This window comes from Carassius auratus, chromosome 4 (assembly GCF_003368295.1).
Source record: "Carassius auratus strain Wakin chromosome 4, ASM336829v1, whole genome shotgun sequence".
NCBI lineage: Eukaryota > Metazoa > Chordata > Actinopteri > Cypriniformes > Cyprinidae > Carassius > Carassius auratus.
In genome coordinates, this window is record NC_039246.1 from 24,051,359 (window position 1) to 24,070,721 (window position 19,363).

The 19,363-nt window shown below is 33.7% G+C and overlaps 3 protein-coding genes across 4 annotated transcripts; all 3 read right to left on the reverse strand.

The window, feature by feature from the left end:
* Nucleotides 1–3,359: 3,359 nt before the first annotated feature.
* On the reverse strand, nt 3,360–7,127 carry LOC113063444 (vesicle transport protein GOT1B-like). Its single transcript, XM_026233838.1, has 5 exons — nt 7,049–7,127; nt 6,607–6,698; nt 5,793–5,971; nt 5,341–5,422; nt 3,360–4,063 (listed from the first exon to the last, which is right to left on the reverse strand). Exons 1-5 carry the CDS (start codon nt 7,071–7,073, stop codon nt 4,025–4,027), a joined length of 417 nt encoding a protein of 138 aa, XP_026089623.1. The 5' UTR covers nt 7,074–7,127; the 3' UTR covers nt 3,360–4,024.
* Nucleotides 7,128–7,909: 782 nt separating this feature from the next.
* Nucleotides 7,910–9,051, reverse strand: LOC113056510 (short transmembrane mitochondrial protein 1). Its single transcript, XM_026223293.1, has 3 exons — nt 8,895–9,051; nt 8,623–8,676; nt 7,910–8,457 (listed from the first exon to the last, which is right to left on the reverse strand). Exons 1-3 carry the CDS (start codon nt 8,907–8,909, stop codon nt 8,386–8,388), a joined length of 141 nt encoding a protein of 46 aa, XP_026079078.1. The 5' UTR covers nt 8,910–9,051; the 3' UTR covers nt 7,910–8,385.
* A 376-nt stretch (nt 9,052–9,427) lies between these two features.
* On the reverse strand, nt 9,428–18,795 carry LOC113063448 (T-complex protein 11-like protein 2). Of its 2 annotated transcripts, none has more exons than XM_026233852.1 (10): nt 18,642–18,795; nt 14,507–14,690; nt 13,946–14,078; nt 13,534–13,654; nt 13,222–13,445; nt 12,397–12,533; nt 11,669–11,856; nt 11,390–11,571; nt 11,068–11,240; nt 9,428–10,847 (listed from the first exon to the last, which is right to left on the reverse strand). In XM_026233852.1, the coding sequence occupies exons 2-10, from the start codon at nt 14,676–14,678 to the stop codon at nt 10,576–10,578; spliced, it is 1,602 nt and encodes a 533-aa protein (XP_026089637.1). In that variant the 5' UTR covers nt 14,679–14,690; nt 18,642–18,795; the 3' UTR covers nt 9,428–10,575. The 2 variants fall into 2 exon arrangements, with proteins under 2 accessions (XP_026089637.1, XP_026089645.1); XM_026233860.1 differs by having other exon boundaries at nt 14,507–14,687; nt 18,642–18,771.
* Nucleotides 18,796–19,363: the final 568 nt, after the last annotated feature.

A 19,363-nucleotide genomic window follows, 5' to 3' on the forward strand; every position in this document is an offset into this window, starting at 1 on the left:
TGGCTAATGATAACTGATCCACATGGACTCATCTGAACAGATTTGACGTGAACTTGTGGAGTTCATACAACTCAAATGTTCCTGTAATTAAAGCAGAAATAGGACAAACCAAATAGTAAGACAGAAAAATGTTAATTCTTCTGTTTACTTATTAATTGAAATTGCTATAGTGACAATATCATGGAAATACTGTATTAATTAAAACAAAAATAAGAGCATTTTCAGCATTGGTCTCAGCTTTTGGAAAGAAATTGGGTACTAAACACATGTTTTTGGTGTTTTAAACTAAATTTGGCATATTAGTGCCACATGAGATATAATAATTTGTGCAAATGTAGAAAAAAGAAAAAAAAAAAACTTTTATATACATATCAATGATTAGCGGCGTTCAATCACATAAGGTGCAAATATGTATCCCATCCATATTTTATTAAAAAGTCTTACTCACGGTAGTGGTTACCAGTGCAAATTCAGTTTAATTAATTGAGAAAATGTTCACACATTCGTAAATATGTATTTTACAGACCAGTCAATTCACATGTTGATTTAACATGAGAAAATGAAAAGGACAAAACAAATCTGTACAGTTAATTTTAAAGTACACATAATTTCGATCATCATAAATAGTCTCTTTTCCAAGATGATATGTCTTGAAAAAACAACCTAATATTTCCCCTGAAAGAAATAAAGAAATAAAGAAATAAAAAACCTTACTATCAGTGGTTATTTCACAGATCAGTCCAAACAATCTGGAGAAACACAGAACTCTACATTACTCAAATCTGACTGTAATAGTGTTGAACAGTGAGTGGTGAACCTTCAGAGATGTCAAACACAGGCAGCGCTGTAGCGGAGGATGAACTTGAAACATTAAATTCCCACATGGCTCACAAAACTGGAAGCATTCAGATGAAAGAGTGAGTTGTTGGCGGTCTTTGAGCTGGTTTCAGTAAGGCTCACCCTCGTCTCTGGCTTGCTGGAGAACATTTAAGAGAAATGCAGCCGCTTTAGAGATGCTCAGGTTCTCTGTGTTTTGGCTTTGTGACTCTGTGGAGTAGGACAGTTCACATATTAATAGTAAGATTTATTTACAAGCTTACAAGCAGTGTTACACATGCAATGCAATATTAACACTGTAATATCTCAGCAAGCATTACTAATGGTTAAGACAACAAAAGTCACAAACTGTGAGGTTTTTAATAAATTCATACCCAAGCGTATTGTGTCATACAAGTCCCCTTCATTTCGGTCTTCTGACACAAAGCGGCGCCCCTCTATTATAATAAACAATGAAAAACTAACTCGTTCAAAATCGCACGGAACAAAAGTAAATATATATGCAGTTTTAGACACAAATATGGTTGAAAAATAGCAGGAACATACGTGTGCCCTTCAGATATAACATGGCTTGGGGCGTCCAATTCCGACGCTGAAAACTGCCCTTTAATATATATAGAGATAGATAGAGATTACTTGCATTGTTTTATGTAGAGCATAATAAAAATATTAAAAAAAATCTGCAAATAATCAGTTTTACAATTAAAATAGTAAAAGATGTAAAAAATTATTTTCATGTAGAATATTTTAAAAACAATAATTAAAAATAATTTTATATTTTAATGTTTAATATATAATATACATAAAAACTAAACATCTATTAAATAAAACAATAATTACATTATTCACTAATAATTGAATAGTTTAAATTAAAATAATACATGTTTAAATAAATAATATTAGATCATACCATGGGCGCACTCCAGGAATGGGACACAAATGTTGCCAGAAGCAACAGCGCAAGTGCGTAAGCCGCAAGAGTCCTTAAATCCTGAAAGGGTGAATTTGTGTTAAAATATATAACTTCCCATGTGCAAGAACATTGCAGTCAGCCTTTTGTAACACTGTAAATTTTCTCTACAATGTTCATTACATTATGCACAAACATTCCTAAACTCATAAAAATTCCTGGTAGCTTCTTTATTTATATTTTTTATTCTGTCTAGTTACAAGTGAATTGGTAAAAGTGCACGAGACAAACACAAGCATGAATGTGGACTTACTTTCATAGTGTCGGACGTTGTCTTCTGCTGCTGAGTCTCAGAGGCGAGATCAAAAGTGAAGAGTGTGAAGTCTGTTCTTGATATTTATAATCATCAGGGTGGGGGAACTTTGAATGAATTAGTCTTCAGCTATAGGTCAAGTCCCATTGATTCACAACAGGGCCGGACCACGAACCTTTCAGAGCGATTAGTTACCCCTTCCTTTAAAACTAATCAGGCTACTTTACTGCTATGACGTTTGAAGACGCGCTCGCAGGCCTGGCTACACTTACATCTGTAAGTTAGGATGCTTTTTAGACCTGCTGAAGAGAAATTTCCATTCGTGTGCACTTTTAATAGCTAACTAATGAAAAGAAGAGGGCGGAAAGTATTGATATGTTTACACCTTCAGCAATGAAGCGTCTCAAATACACCAGCTAATCGTTTTTTATGAATGAACAGTTAGCGGCTGATGGGGTTTCCCTGCTGACACTACATATATAAATATCTGCTGGGCTCTGCCGTCAAATTACTGGCAATTTATGTCTCTTCTAGAAGAGAGTAATAATGGATAAGAAGCATACACCTTAAATGTGTATGGTCTCGGAAATAGATTACAAAACAAGTACAAAACTAGACCGAAGAAAACAAGTTTGTCTCATTCCTCAATATACTTGAGGCACTGTTTGTCATTCTTTAGGTCGCAAGAGAAAAAATATATTATTATTAATAAAGAAAAATAAATATGACCAATAATTTAATCAACAAAAACCAAAAATAAAATAATAATAATCATAACATTTATATATATATATATATATATATATATAATGTATTTTATATAAAATAATTATTTTTCATGCTGTCAAACGATTAAACGAATCCAAAATAAAAGTTTTTGTTTACATTACATGTGTGTACGGTTCATTTATTATGTATATTTAAATACACACATAAAGTATATATTTTGAAAAAATTTACAAGTATATACATTTATATTTTGTTATAAATATTTCATATATAAAAGATTTTCTTAAATGTATACATGCATGTGTTTGTATTTATTTATACATAATAAAAAATACACCGTACACACACATATATTATGTAAACAAAAACTTATTTTGGATATGATTAATCGCAATTATATATATGATTTATTTATTATCATTAATAACAGTTGTTTTTTATTATAATTTAATATTAATAATAATGTATTCATATATCAAATTATTTTTGAATATTAATATTACAACCATATTCATTTTATTATTAACAAAACATTTTAAAGCCCCTTTTGAGGAACCCCAAATGGTGTCTCAATACCTACATAATAAAGCAATAAGAATAAGAATATAGACACTGACCTCATTTCAAGTTTTTCAGTTTTTATTTACAAACGTTTATGGCAGCTGAACCATCCTGAAATCCCATTTTTGAAGACAGAGAGAAAAAAAATAGTTTTATTTTATAATACTAATAATAACATCTCCATATGTCAGTCTGATTAGTAATAGTTTAATTTTAAAATAAAGTGTAAATATCACACAGATTCAGCAGGTGTGATAGAAAAAAAAAGAGAAGAAATTAGTCATCCAGCTCTCCTCCCCTCTTTAAAACACAATTACAGACACCACCATGTAACAAGGCCATTATTGTAACAGAAAACAGACTTCCAGAAGTGAAACAAACCTTCCTCACGGGAGGATCTCCAGGAACTTCTTGATCAAGTTTGTGTTTATAAATGAGGGCACAGTGGTTCAGGGATGCAGTGATGCTGTGATGCAGCTTTGCTTTGGCCAGCCGCCGAAGGAGTGGCTTGTTTCCCGCTCTATTTCACTGACGCAAATAACACTCAGACGTCCTTACAATGGAAACACTTCTGAATATAAAGCTTCGGTAATACGACCTCTATACTCATCATGGCTGTTTGAAGGTAAAGCTTTAGAAGATCCATCATAAATAAGTGGTAAAAAAAGAGTCTGTTAAACCATGCTGTTGCTTTCACTCATTTTGTCCACATACTGGAGAAACAAAAAGAGGTATGGGAGGGTTAGGACACTTTAAAAAAAGAAACATCATACAATACAATAATATACATTCCTATTCATGACATGTTTATCAGTTAAAATACCAGATAAAGGACAGCATGATTCATGCTCCCATGCAGAACAGAATTAGCAGTGACTGACCAAGATGACTGACTGTCCGCTCAGCCTTAGGAAGGCATTAAAAGAACAACAAACAGATGTTGAAAGACACTCGCAAGACAGGTGCCCAAAAAAAAGCCTAGTGTTTATCTAAATGTGTGTTAGCCACTATTTGAGTGGTATCCTCAGTCTGGTTTATGTAGTTGATACCATTAAGTCAGTAAGGTTTTTCAATGATTTCGAAATTAGTCTCATATGCTCACCAAGGCAGCATTTATTTGACCAAAATACAGTAAAACAGTAATACCTTGAAAGGTTATTACAGTTTAAAATAGGCATTTTCTTTTTTAAATGCATTATAAAAGAGAAGTTATTTCTGTGAAATATCCAGTGTCACATGATCCTTCAGAAATCATTTTTAATATGCTTTTAATATGCTGCTAAAGAAACTTTACTACTTCTTATTGTTACCAATACTTACGACAGTGCTGCTAAATATTTCTCACAAAAAAATATTACCTTTGACATGATTTCAGGATATTGTAATATTAGAAATGTTGATTAATGCATTCTTACTGAAAAAAACAACAACAATATTTCTTAAAAAAAAAAACTTTCAAACAATAATATATGTAATTTAAGATATCCAGTTGTTCTTTTAAGAATATAATTCTCTTGTACCAATTTGGTATTATTTTTTTAAACTAAGGAAAAATATCCCTTCATCACAAAGCCCTTAATATTGGAATATTTGAATATACGTGTACAAAAACATAACTAGTTTTCAAAGATGTCCCTTTTGACTTGTTACATTTTAGTGCAAAAGCATGTTAGTCTCACAGCTGCTAAAGCAAGCAAAAGCTTTTGAAGTGAATTCACAATAGGACTGTGTCCTAACCAGACGTGACGTCATACGTTTCTACTGAGAAGCAGTTTATCTGTTCACACTGATGAACACATTCAATTAGAATGTGCTTGGATAATGGTTTGGTAGCTCATTTACACTTTTCATGTTTGTTATTTGTCATTTATTGCATAACGTCTGGTAAGAACGTGTTAAATTCACTGCAATCTGAGAGGATCCATGTATGGAAATAAAAACAAGAGAGGGAGAAAAGATCACCTCACACTCTCCTCTAAATCAAACTTACCCCACTAATAAAGGGAAGATTCAGCAAGTATCCCAGCACAGGAATTCTCCTGATGAAGCCTGCGACCACTGGAAAGAATCCCCTACACGTGAAGAGAAGGCATTAGAGTGCAGATATAGACTGATATTAGGAATTACTGGGATCATTTTGAGATTATTGATCCGAAATGTTACATTTTTTTTTTTTTTTTTTTTATCTATCAACAGACTTTAAGAATAGTGAGTTTTAAATAGAAAGTTTTATTTTGTAAGTGATAGAATCATTTTACTTATTACTGTGTAAAATAAGTGTTCCTTTAATTTTCACTTTTTCACTCATAAAATGTTTGGTTTATCTGTATCAGTGTAGATAATATCTATAGCCAGCTTCAGACAATCTGTATTGTACCACTAGTTATGTAGCTGCATAGTGTGCCTAGTTAAGAGCTTCCTACTTCTTTAAAAACAAAATACCTGAATAATAGAAAGAAGCCATAAAACTCTAGAATCACTCCAAGGATGGGCCACCCGATCAGCACTACAAAGACGCCTCCTAGGAAGAAGCTGGTGGCTTTCATTTTGTGCTTCTGAAAGAAGAACTTGAACGTCCTCTCCAGCCCGATTACAAACGCCAGGCCGACAACAAAAAGGATCTGAGACAAATGAAGACCAAGAGGTAAGAGATAGGAACTGCCTTTGGGTCGAGGGATGTGTGCTTATTGTGTCTATATGCACTCATAATATATAATGATAACAAATTATGGTATAAAAGTGTTCTATTTTAGCTATTATGAGAGAACACTTAATACCAGGAAAATCTACAGCAGCATAATGAAGAATATGATGGAAAACGTAGAAATAAGTAGCAAAACAATACTATTCACAACAAAGTTAAACTGCTCAGAAACTAGCACAAACGTGCATTAATATATATATATATATATATATATATATATATATATATATATATATATATATACACTCACACACATATATATATATATATATGCACTCACACACACACACACATATATATATATATATATATATATGTGTGTGAGTGTATATATATATATATATATATATATATATATATATATATATATATATATATATAACACAGACTTTTTTTATATACTGTAATTACTCTGATAAGAAATTCATAATATATACACTGTTTATATTCGTTTCTGATTAGTATAATTAAATTATCATATAGTTATAGATATGCAAGGCATAACCAAAAAAATTAATTAAAATAAATCAAAGACAGCATGGGAACACTTACATTTCCTATGGCAAGGAGAGCTTTATCGAAAAACAGGATCATCCCAAAAAACAGAAAAAATACACCAAATCCTGTTAGCCCCATTCCAATTTCTGTCGAGAGACGGAAAGATTATGATGATCATATGCATAAAGCTGTGTTTATAGGACTGTTCCGTCTTCATGCAATCAGTCTGGTGCAGTTCACCATCCACATTAAAAAAGGCTTTCAAGCTATAACGTTTATTTTGTCTGTTTCTTGTCATGTAATTCACTGCTCATGACTTTTACATTAGACTTAATACTGGTGGAGTGACATCTGTACACAGCTGCATGAATCCACACACACATAAATACTCAAGACAGGCGATATAATAAAGACAACGGGCTTTACAGATGAAAGCACTAACGCTAGACATTGTCTGAGGAAGAGCTGTCAGTCAGACAGGTTGTGTTAATCTTACTCTGGGAGTCGGTGAGGGAAATCATCTTGGCTTGTCTCGCTCAGCAGCTGTCACAGGAGCGGCCACGCGTACCGGAAACACTCACTTCGACTTCCGGGAAAACTTTACCAACCTAATGCATCTCGTGTTAATGTATTATTTTTTTAACAATTGCTATTTTGAATAATTAGTACGCAAAAAAAAAAAAAAAAATCTAAATCATTTTAAGACATGTAATGTGTTTTTGCGTGCCTAGTGATGACATGGTAAAAGTGATTAGTAAATATGGGACTATATTTAAAGAAACATTTACTGTAATATGTCGTAGTGTACACACACAATTTTAACCATAATAACCTTGATAAATGTACATAGAAACGTAGATGGAACACTAATACTGAGAAAGTTGTTTACTTCCGTGTCCACCGCGCCATCTTCCGGTCAATGTTTACAACAGCAGTTCGTTCACGCTGATCTACCTGGAGAGGTTTCTACAGAGCTACAACATTTTCACGGGTCTTTGTGTAATTCGTGTCATTTGTACCGTTCTTTGATCTTTTTTGTCTGATGTATACTTCCATATAAGAATGGTAAGTTGACGTTTTGGGCATTTTCCATGAACAATGTATCAGTTGGCGTCACATTATTTTAAGCATCATGCCAACCCCTCGAATCTCTGGTATATTTTAGACAAATTATTATCCAGCAATTAATTTTCATAGCATGAAAAGAGTACTTTTAATTTGAGTGTTGTACTTCTAACTAAATTTAATGAACAAAAACTTAATGTGTAGAACGTTATTTGACACTTCTAAGCGTGACATTTAATTAATAAATATTACTAGAAAATAACATAGAATAACAATATAGGCAGCCAACAACTTAAAGCAAGCATTTTATTAGTATAATCTCAGAACTTTATCACACAATATTAAGAAAGCTTTATAAAACATTAGAGTATTTTTTTATATATATCTGATTATTACGTGCAGCTTCTATCTGCACTGCAAATATTTTTTTCTCAATAAATACAGAGAATCCAAGAACTGGGTTACACTGCAAGCTGTTTCTGACAACAACAAAAACAAGTTTTTAAAATATATTAATGAATCAATTACCATTATTTAGAAGAGAGAGAGAGAGAGAGAGAGAGAGAGAGAGAATACAATGCAAAATGCAGAACACATTAAGTTTCAAAGCAATGTTGATTTTGAGGCACTATTTGACACTAGGAATATACTGCACCTCCAGGGCTCTTTTGTTTATACTTTAACACATACTAGATTATATTCTTGTTCGTAAATATCCCTCGAAGTTTAATTAACAATTTGCCATATTTCCAAACGTGCTTGTGTCCATTATTCTGGGGGTTTCTTCTTGGCCTCAACGTCCTTCTTAAAGGCCTCGATTTTCTTTGAAATATTGGGTACCTTGAAAAAGTTACAAACAAATCAATCATATCAGACAATGATCACTAAACAATGGAGCCGTTCTCTATTTTAAGACTAATGCCATTTAGTCTTATTAGAATTCGTTTATTGTGAGATTTTAGACAGACACATAGTTAATATGTGAATAAATGTTGTTTTTATAACCTCGTAATTCTGTGCCAGATACATGCCAACCACGTTCCCCAGAGTGAAGCCAAGCTGGAAGAACAAAAGATGCTCAAAGATCAGCAAAAATCAAATCACATAGAGATACATTCTCCTATAATATAAACAATCCGACTGTAAACGTGTAAATTTAGCTCAAATTAAGGCCTTTGATTAGTTAGTTAACGTACTTTGATATTAGGTGCTGCAATGTGAATAAGCAAGCGAATAAACACACGTTTACAATCTTACTAACAGATGTAAGTACTTACTATGAATTGCATCATGATTAAAGCTTTGAAATGGTAAAAAGAAACTAAATAACGATGACACTGGTCCTGAAATGTAGTATGGTTTATCGTTTGACACGGTTAGCCTTCAACTAGCTTCATTTGTCATCAGGGTGACATCAACACACCGGAAGTAGTATTCTTGCAAAATAAGAGTCTTAATTATGACTTAAAGAGCACATAAAATGTTTCATTGCACTACACCAAGTTATAGTCCAAATTGTGATTTCATTTAACTATAATATAATTTTCCCCACTTTCATTAAAATGTTAATTGATTTTAAATTAAAAAAAAAATAAAAAAATAAATATATATATATATATATATATATATATATATATATATATATATATATATATATATTATTTTTTTAATGTAACAAAAGAATATTTAAACGCTATCAGGTGAATGAGACACAAGTTTAGAAGAATTATGAACTAGTTTCCACACATTCTTTTATTTATAATATTTTTTTTAGTGCTTGTCACACTACATATATTATATTGAAAACAAACAATACATATATTGCAAAACTGTTCAACTGAAGGTCTGTCATGTTAAAACAATGGCTTTCCACACAAAGATGTCATTAATTCACTTGTCACAATGGCAAAAATCGTGTGTTTATGTGTGTGTCACCAGCCAAACAAGCGTCTTGATCTATCCGGTTAGGTAATAGTTAAAACAATTAACATAACTGAACACAAGAGCACAAACATTATATAAGAGAATCACCTTACATTTCAAATATAACGGTAATAAAACAAACATGCCTGTAACTAAAGCACAATGATACAAACAGCATACAAAACTAACCCAAACGTTGATGTCTAAATGATAAAAAAGGACAAGAAATGATCATGCAGTCTTCACTGTATAAATTAACACTATCAGGACCACATTTTTTAAAATGAATTTAACAATATCATTAAATTGTATTTTCCCAGAGTTCTTTAGATATCTCTGTATATCTCTGACTCTTTATATAATTTAAAGTTTCTTCCATTTCAAATTATGTAGAATAAGAAATTTTAGACCATTTTTTTCCCAAGTATAAACATAGTTAATATTTGTAATACAATACTTTCCAAATAATGTGTAGCAAACACAAAGTATAATTTCACTTTGTCGATGATGGATTTCAATATGCTCCAATAAACATTTCTTATGGTCTAGAAAATAGGCATGGGAAACAACATGGGTACCTTTAAATGGAAATATTTCATTTTATAATCAGTATATTCTCAATAGTCTCTGTAATTGATCTGTGTAAATATATTAGCCTATTTTAGCTTCGTTTAAAACAATCTGTAAATATAGAAAAGTTTCTGCCTTGCACCTAAACATGGTCAATATACTGTACATAATGACTGCTTTTCTATTGCAGTAACACTGTCAAGTGAAAACCACAGTTGGGGCGATGCTAAAAATATAACTTGGCAAGGAACATAGTCTCTTTGTAACATAATAAACAGCACAACCCCCCACCCCCACCCCCAAATCCGTAATTTCCCATTTTAATCACCATAGCACATTGTTGTTCTTCAGTCTTCTTCGTACTGCAAGTGATTCCCTTAAATGAAGCATCATATAATTCAATTGGAAACACATGAGTGAAATGTCTGGTGATGATAACGAATCAAGTTAACGATGCATCCTGATTTATTTGGACTCCAGTGGGCTGCTGGGTTGCCCCTGTATGATCCCATTCTGCAGAGTTGGTGCTTGCATGTCGATGAAAAGTAGATTCTTCAGGATGCTCACGTAGAAAGGACCGTAAACCTTTTTGTTGAAGTTGACGAGGTTGACAAAACTGACCCCAAGCCCCATGAGCTCCGGCTGAATCAGACCCAAGCCTGGTGGTACGGGAGGGGGCTTCCTGTGAGAGTTGGTAGAGGCGAGGACCACCCTAAAGTACTGCTGTACCCTTCCCTCTGAGGGACAGAAAAGGCATATTAAAACACGATGCAGGCTTTAAGGCAATATTATGAGTTCAGCTCTGACGGCATTTGTTGTTGATTTTAATTATGTTAGTATGTTTAGATATTTTTACTGGTAAACAAGACAAAGTATAAGAAAATAATTTGTTTGCTATGTCACAAGTGCTGTTGATTGGAATTATATATCGAGTATTCCTTTACATTTTTCCCTTACCAACAAGTGTGCGTATTGGGTTGTTTTCCTGGGTGATGTCACAGATCTGGCCCTTTAACGTTTCCTGCAGTTCAGCCGGAAGAGCTGGGAAGTTTCTTTCAGCCAGAGACTTGTTCACCTCACAGCAGATCTGTGCACTGACGTTTCCAAGAGCTTCAGTGAGATTAAAGTCTCTGTAAGCCAAACAGGGGAGGAAAAAAGCCAACAGGCAAGATCTTTTAAATTGAGACATTCATAATAGTCTTTATGTAGACGTGTGTGTTTGACCTGTGCATGTGTTTGCCTGAGCAGAGTTTAGGGGAAGGTCGGGGATCAGACATACGTGCTATGCATGCCCTCCAGCAGTACTGCTGTCATCTTCTTAAGTCTCTCGACAAGATCTGGCAGGCCTGACACGGCCCCTCCTATTGAGCTGCAGACTATCAGCAGAACAGACGCCACCGCTTGATAGAGCTGAAGAGACCGCTGCATCTCCTGCAACCTCACTTCATCCGTCATCACGGTCTGCAAGCGTTAGATCATAAAGCACTCTTTAAAGATGCATTTTGAATTTGTGATCAGTGCTCAGTATGATTGATAATAACTGTGTTTGTTCTCCAACCTCAGGCAGTGGGCCCTTGCACTCGTCCCAGGTCAGCAGTCTGATGTAGGCTGTATTTAGCACCAGCGTGGGGCCTGGTAAGGGTTTGGCGCTCTGCCCAGAATGGCTGCTCTTGTCTGCTGGTGGCATGACTCGAGTGGCCTGCTCTATTGAAGATTTGATCCACTCAGTTGTATGGTCCAAAGCACCTAGGTAAATTAAAATGATGTTAAAGGTTGCCCAGGTGTGCAAAGGAGTCCAGCTACTTTTGGATGAACTATCCCTTTAAATGGGATAGTTTAAATAGTTAATTTAAATAGTTCATACTATAACTATATAATAATAATAATAGTCGTTAATTATAGTTAAACATATTAATAATAATAATTATAATAATTGTTAAACTAATAATAGTTTGAATAATTTCAATAGTTTTTACACGTTGATCTAAACCTTAAGTTATTCTATAGAGATATATTTTTTTAATTCTCAGTGTTTTTTTTTTTTTTTATATTTTTACCCATACAATAAAAGTCAATGGTGTCCAGTTTTGTTGTGGACCCCATTGACTTTCACTGTACAGACAAAAATAGTCAAAACATCTTCAAAGCATCTTTTGTGTTTCACAGGAAAAAGAAGGCCAAATGGTTCTGGAATGACAAAAGGTTGATCAATACTGACAAAATGTTAGTTTATTTTGTGAAAATGGCTGGTCCTTTTTTTATTTTAAATGATGTTATTTGACTTACTGGGAGTTCTTTCCAGAATGCTCTGGAATTTGGCTCTCTCATACTCTACCGACTGCCTCTGAAGCTCTGGCCTGAGGCTCTGGATGGTAAAATTCACCATGTCCATTTTCATCAGGTCCAGCACCCGGAAGATTTCCCTGTTTTGACACAGACGATCATTTAAAAGTCAGTTACTTTGCCTCAGGTGAATGTTTACATGGAAGATGGCTGTTAGTGAAGACAACATCATTACTGATTTGTACCCCATATCCCCCTTAGTTACTTAGTTACTATTAAAACGTGATTTAATTATTAATTCACAACACATGCTTATGTACAAAACATCTATATCTTCTAATATAATTTAATCGATTTATAAATATATAAAAAATTATGTACTTTTGCTACTAAGATAACAAAACTAAAACTGAAATAAAAAACTATGTGTGTCTAATATATATACATATACATATTAAATTAAATTTAAATTAAATTAAATTAAATTTATGCATTTAGCAGACGATTTTATCCAAAGCGACTTATAGTGCATTCAGGCTATCAATTTTTACCTATCATATATATATATATGATAATATAATGCCCCCCAAAATATTTGATTTTTGCATATGTGTGGTTTCAGTTGCTATTAAATGTTTTCTTCTTCAGAAATTAAGAACAAATTTTAGTATAAAAGAAATTGTACTTACCTGTACACAGATTTCATGCACAAATTTCAATGAGACCGGGATGCACTATTTTTGTGAATTATTACACAAGCCAGTGAGCTCTAAAGTGAAACTGACCAAGTTCTACAAAGCTATACAAGAAGACACCTTTATAACATACTTGAAGAGTGTCACTAAGTCGCCCGAGTTCTCCTTGAGCTTCTTGATCTCATCGTCTCGGACCGGTGCACAGAACTTGCCCATAGTATTGATGATATAAGACATAAGGCCCTGAATATCAACCGCATTGTTATCAGCCTGCTGGCGGATCAGGTCCATGTCCAGAACCTCCATGATCTGAGTACGCAAACGATTGGCCCCGGGGTTCAGGAAGGACAGCAGGGTCTTTTTGGTGATGGGACAAAAATGATTAAGTAGTCATTTGCCATCAGAGTGCTTTTCATCACTGTATCAAAGTAAATGTGTAACTTACATCTCTGATCTCTTCCAGAAGTTTGATGGCGTAATCATACTCAGGAGGGTCATCATTCAGCTCGGTTTCAAGACAGTCCCAGAAGGCCTTGTGCACCATATCTTTAACTCTCTTCTCCAGGCTTTAAGAAAAAAAAGGTTTGGATTCAATTGTTCATTGAGTCTGTGTGTGTGTGTGTTTATATATATATATATGCCAAATTGAATGCAAAATGCATAAAAATATTGACTATACATCAATATGTTTATGACTATTGGCCAAACAACATATTGTATAATTCTGTGTATGTTTTCATAATCATCACCCTTAACCTGTTCTTGACCCATGTCTATAATTATGAACAGTTACCAAGCAACTGAACATCAAGAGGGATCTGGAGATGGTAAATGGTAATTATATAACAGTTTAGTACCTATTTTGGGGTAGATCCGGAGGCTCTAGGTGGAAGTTCCGGTTGACAATGATCTCATGAGCCAGGCTCAGATTAGAAAGGTCCCGAGCTGAGGTCATGACCTCATCAAGCGTTAGGGTTTTTGGTGGGCTGCCTGAAGACACAATGGCAATAGAGGTTAAAAGTCTTTTTGTTAACTAAAAAACCTAAACCAAACTAAAATTTAAATATTAGAAAAACAAAAAAAAAATGTGTTGTGCAGACACACTGCATTAAAATAAGTTGAAGTGCTAAATTGCTAAAACTGAAATAAAAATTAATTAAAGCTAAATAATCAGTAAAATTAAAACAAAAGACAAAAGCACACAAATTTACTAAACCTAAAATACAAATATAGAAATAAGAGCTAATTCGACCTGTTAATAAATACTACAGTTGTATATAAATACTACTAAAATAGCACTAGTTTAGATACATCATCATTATTGTTACATAAATGCTAAACTATTACTGAGATGAATCTACTGAAAATAAATATACAAAAATACTTCTTTGCCATTTGAATGGTAGTAGGACACGTACAAGAAGGAGAGTTGTGTTTGCTTGACGAATCGCTGGTGAAGCTCTGGCGAGAACAGTCCACATCACTAGACGAGGTCAAACTGTCGCATCTTTCCGATGACTCCGTGTCACTGTTCTTGTCCTCGCTGGCCACCGTAGAGGTAGAGGTGGGACGTTCATCGTTCAGGGGCATCGTGAGGGGCTGCTGCAAATTATGTAAAAAGGTACTGATAAACATTTCATGGCTAAAATCAAGTCTTTTTTTTTCTCGAGACAAACTTGAAGTTATTTTTTTTTTGTGGAAATGGTGCAATGACTTCTATGACAATAGGATAAAGTCAGAGGATATAAAGCTTCGTTGAAATAACAAAGAACATGACTTGCAAAGGCGAGGGAAAATAAATGGGCGACAAAAGATCTCAGTGGTATTCATGTGGCCCACAAAGAGACATTGTATTTTAAATGTGATTCAGACGTTGACCGCTGCTGTCTCTTGGGTGACAGATAACGCCGGATAGCTGTGTGATCTTTAAAAGCAAACCTATCTCGTTACACCCCTTTGCTTTTATAGGCTTCACTACACACCTGTTCCCTAATGTAACAGAGTAACTGCTTGTCTTTTAAGGAAGTTGAGTCTGCCTCAGTAACAAAAAGTCAACAGTGACCTTCATTAATTAATAAAAATACCTTATTTTTCTCCCAGTGGTACTGTAAAACAACAAGAATTTGAAATTGCATTGATTCTCTGCTAATTCTGAGAGTTAAAGGAATAGTTAAACCGAAAATGTTAGTTCTACCATCATTTCCTCATGTCGTTCCAAACCTGTATGGGTTTCATACTTCTGTGGAACACAATCTGAGACACTGTTTACTTTGATTTTATAAGGGAAAATGATTTAAAGTCTCCTTTTGTGTTCCACTGAAGAAAAGATAAGTCATTCTGGTTTGGGAAAACATGAGGCTATATAAGATATAAATATCAGATGAAAAACTCTTGAAAAGAAGAAAAAGAAAAAAAACAGAATATGTTGACATCTTACAACTAAAACTAAAGTTAATATACAATAAAGTAAAATAATATACTTTACTTTATATAATTAAAAATGTGAAAAAAAATAATAGAAAAGGCAAAAGCACATATGAACACTGCTAAAACTTAAACTAAAATGGAAACAGACCATTTAAAAACGAAAGGTTATCCGCACTGTTAATAAATATTATAATAATATAAAATATAATAATTTAATAGTATAAAACTAGTAAAAAAAAAACATGTTTCAGTATAAATAAATCATAATAAATGATCATTTTTGGGCGAATAATTTTTTTTTTGTCCCTTTGAGATAATTTGACATATGGTGACATAACATGTTCTAGCTCTTCCATTCTTGTTACTCCCAAAAGAGAGTATCTATTTTGAGCATGGGGGAAAAGCACTGCGACCTCTTCTCCTATTAGACCGGTTCAGTAGTTCAGTAGTTGAGGTAACAGAAAGCCATGCAATGCACATCCTCAGTAAGGTTTAAATTAGGAGAGACCGATGAGGAGAGCAACACTGGCACAGTTTACAGCTCGTTCTGCTCTGGGCCCATAAAGGAGGTGCTGGAACACACATACACACACACACACACAAAAACACACAGTGCTCTGAACACGTGACTTATCTTCAGCTCACAAACAAGGACAAAACACGACCAAACTGTCAAAGCAGAAGAGCAGCCGAACTGGACTTTCCAGATCATGCAAACCCCAACCCATTTAAAGCTTAGCAACATAGAATCAGTAAACAGTCACTTTATGGTCTGTATGTGAAATCAATATTAAATAGATTGAGAAGTTTGTAGACAAACTTCGAATTGGCTTGAAAAAACCTAGCCAGAAAGTTTTAAAAAGTTTTAAAAGCTTGCAGTTTGAATGTTTTCAAGGCAATACACTCCATTAGAAAAACAGATGGGGTGGTTGCTAGGGTGTTTCTAGCGTGACTAGCATGTTGCTAACATGTCTTTAGCATGACTAGCATGTTTCTAGCATGTTGCTACCAAGATTAAGAAATTATTAACATGTTTCTAGCACAATAAGAATGTTGTTAACTTGATTAACATGTTGGTAACATGATTAGCATGTTACTAGCAAATTGCTAGCATGATTAGCTCGTTATTAGCATGTTTCTAGTATGTTGCTAATATGGTTAACAAATTATTAGCATGTTTGTTGCAGGATTAGCATTTTACTAGCATATTTCTTGCATGATTAGCATGTTACTAGCACATTGCTTGCATGATTAACTTGTTATTAGATGTTTTAGATGCATTAGATGTTTCTAGCACGGCTTATATTTTTAAAACATGGTTAACATGTTATTAACATGTTTGTTGCAGGATTAACATGTTACTAGCATATTTATAGCATGATTAACATGTTGTTCGCATAATTAGCATGTTATTAGCATGTTTCTTGCAGGATTAACATGTTACTAGCGAGTTTATAACATGATTAGCATGTTGTTAGTATAATTAGCATGTTATTAGCATGTTTGCTGCAGGATTAACATGTTACTAGCATGTTTATAGCATGATTAACATGTTGTTACCATGTTATTAGCATGTTTATTGCAGGATTAGCACATTAATAACATGTTTATAGCATGATTAGCATGTTGTTAGCATAATTAGCATGTTATTAGCATGTTAATAGCATGATTAGCAAGTTATTAACATGTTTATAGCATGATTAGCATGTTGTTAGTATAATTAACATGTTATTAACATGTTTGTTGCAGGATTAACATGTTACTAGCATGATTAACATGTTGTTTGCATAATTAGCATGTTATTAGCATGTTTCTTGCAGGATTAACATGTTACTAGCATGTTTATAGCATGATTAGCATGTTGTTAGCATGTTTGTTGCAGGATTAATATGTTGTTATCATGTTTTTAGCATGTTTATTGCAGGATTAGCACATTAATAACATGTTTATAGCATGATTAGCATGTTGTTAGCAAAATTAGCATGTTATTAGCATGTTAATATCATGATTAGCAAGTTATTAACATGTTTCTAGCACGATTAACATGTTGTTCATGTGATTAGCATGTTACTAGCACATTGCTGGAATTATGTTTCTGGCATGACTAACATTTTCAAAAACATGGTTTGCATGTTATTAGCATGTTTCTAGCATGATTATCTTGCTGCTTGTATGTTTTTAATGTGATTTAACATTGCAAATGAAAAAATCCAACTAAAAACTAGGTAAAACCAGCTGATTCAATAAAAAAGAGACCAGTTAAAACCAGCTAAAACCACCTGAACCAGTCAAAAACCAGCTTAAAACCAGCCTAGGCTAGTTGTCTAGTCTTAGCTGGTTTAAGGTGAAAGTAGCTGCTTTAAACTTGGTTGGTCATTCAGCAGGTGTCCAAGCTTTACCAGCCTAATCAGCTAAAAAGGTGCCAAAACCACTTTAAAACCAGCCTGGAAGCATCCAACCAGCTAGATAGATAGATAAATAGATTAAAAATATTAGATAGAGTGGAAGCTTAAATGAGTTTCAATGGGTTAGAAATAGATACATAGAAGGGAAGTTTGATTGAGCCTAATGGGGCTTCAGTGTTAAGATTTAAATTTTTGACAGTTGGAATTTGAATAGTCTTGTCTCATTTGAGCATTCCGTCAATGTAAGTCTATGGGATTTTTATGATTTTTAATCTTCAATTTTAAGAAACCGTGAATGTGATCGGTCTGAAAAAAAAATAGCAACCCGAGTCAGATCAGTCTAAACTGCTGGACTGAGTTTGGTGGTTCTAGTTTGAAAGCTCTAGGAGTAGCGTTAGCGTTCAGAAATGTAGTTTAATAATAATAATAAGGAGAAGTTTAAACAGAATATCAGTAACTTAATTATCAGTAACGTTAAATATCAATTTAATTAAACAAGTCATCGAGCACGCGTCTGTACCATAGACAGTATAAAACCTGTCTGTAAATGTAATAAAGCCAACGCAAAGACGTAACGTTACGCGTTCGATTGAATTTTCGACTGTTTTATTATAAATGCATTGCAATCAGTGAGTCAGTGATGTAAACATCACCATTGTCCAGCTCCTTAAATTTGCAAATATATATAAACTCTAAACGAATACAATTATGTAACAATTACCTGAGTCAAGTCCCCGATATTGAGGACTTAGCAAACAACAGTGGACAAGCGAGTCTTTCCTCGATTTGCAGGTGAAATGTATTGATACTCCTTCCTTAGTACACTACTAGGGCTTTAAAGGGCTCTTTAAAATAACACTTGGCTTGTAGTGTTATTGTGAAACTGGGGAAATCTATTACTCTGCACCTATAGGGGTTTCGATATTTTGTCTTTGGTTTAAGAATTAAAGCTATTAAGAGAAAATGAAAATATTCCTGTGGGAAAGAGAATTACATTATAAAGCAAGCACGAGACGGTTGTTTTAAAATAAGACAATAAAAATATCGACAATATCGCACGTATAGGACTGGCACACAACCCCTAGGAACATAATGGCACAGTCCAGCTTGCATGAGCTTCTTTGTTTACGGATATGACGTAAAAGTACATAAAAACTACTTTACAAAGTACCAATGCATAAAACATTATTAATTTACTGTCGACGAATGCATATGTCAGTTTTATTCGAACTATTTAATTAAGTTCTGATTCTGTCGATAACATAAAGCGAATTCGATCGTTCGCTTAATCCCTCCCATTGAGCATTGTGATGATTTGTTATTATTCAAAAGACTTCAAATCACTTCCTGATTCAGAAATGCTTTGAGGTTTAAAAGAAAACCGTGTTTACTAAAGCGTTGAGGACATGCTTTATTCAAACAGAACCATGGCAACTAAACAAA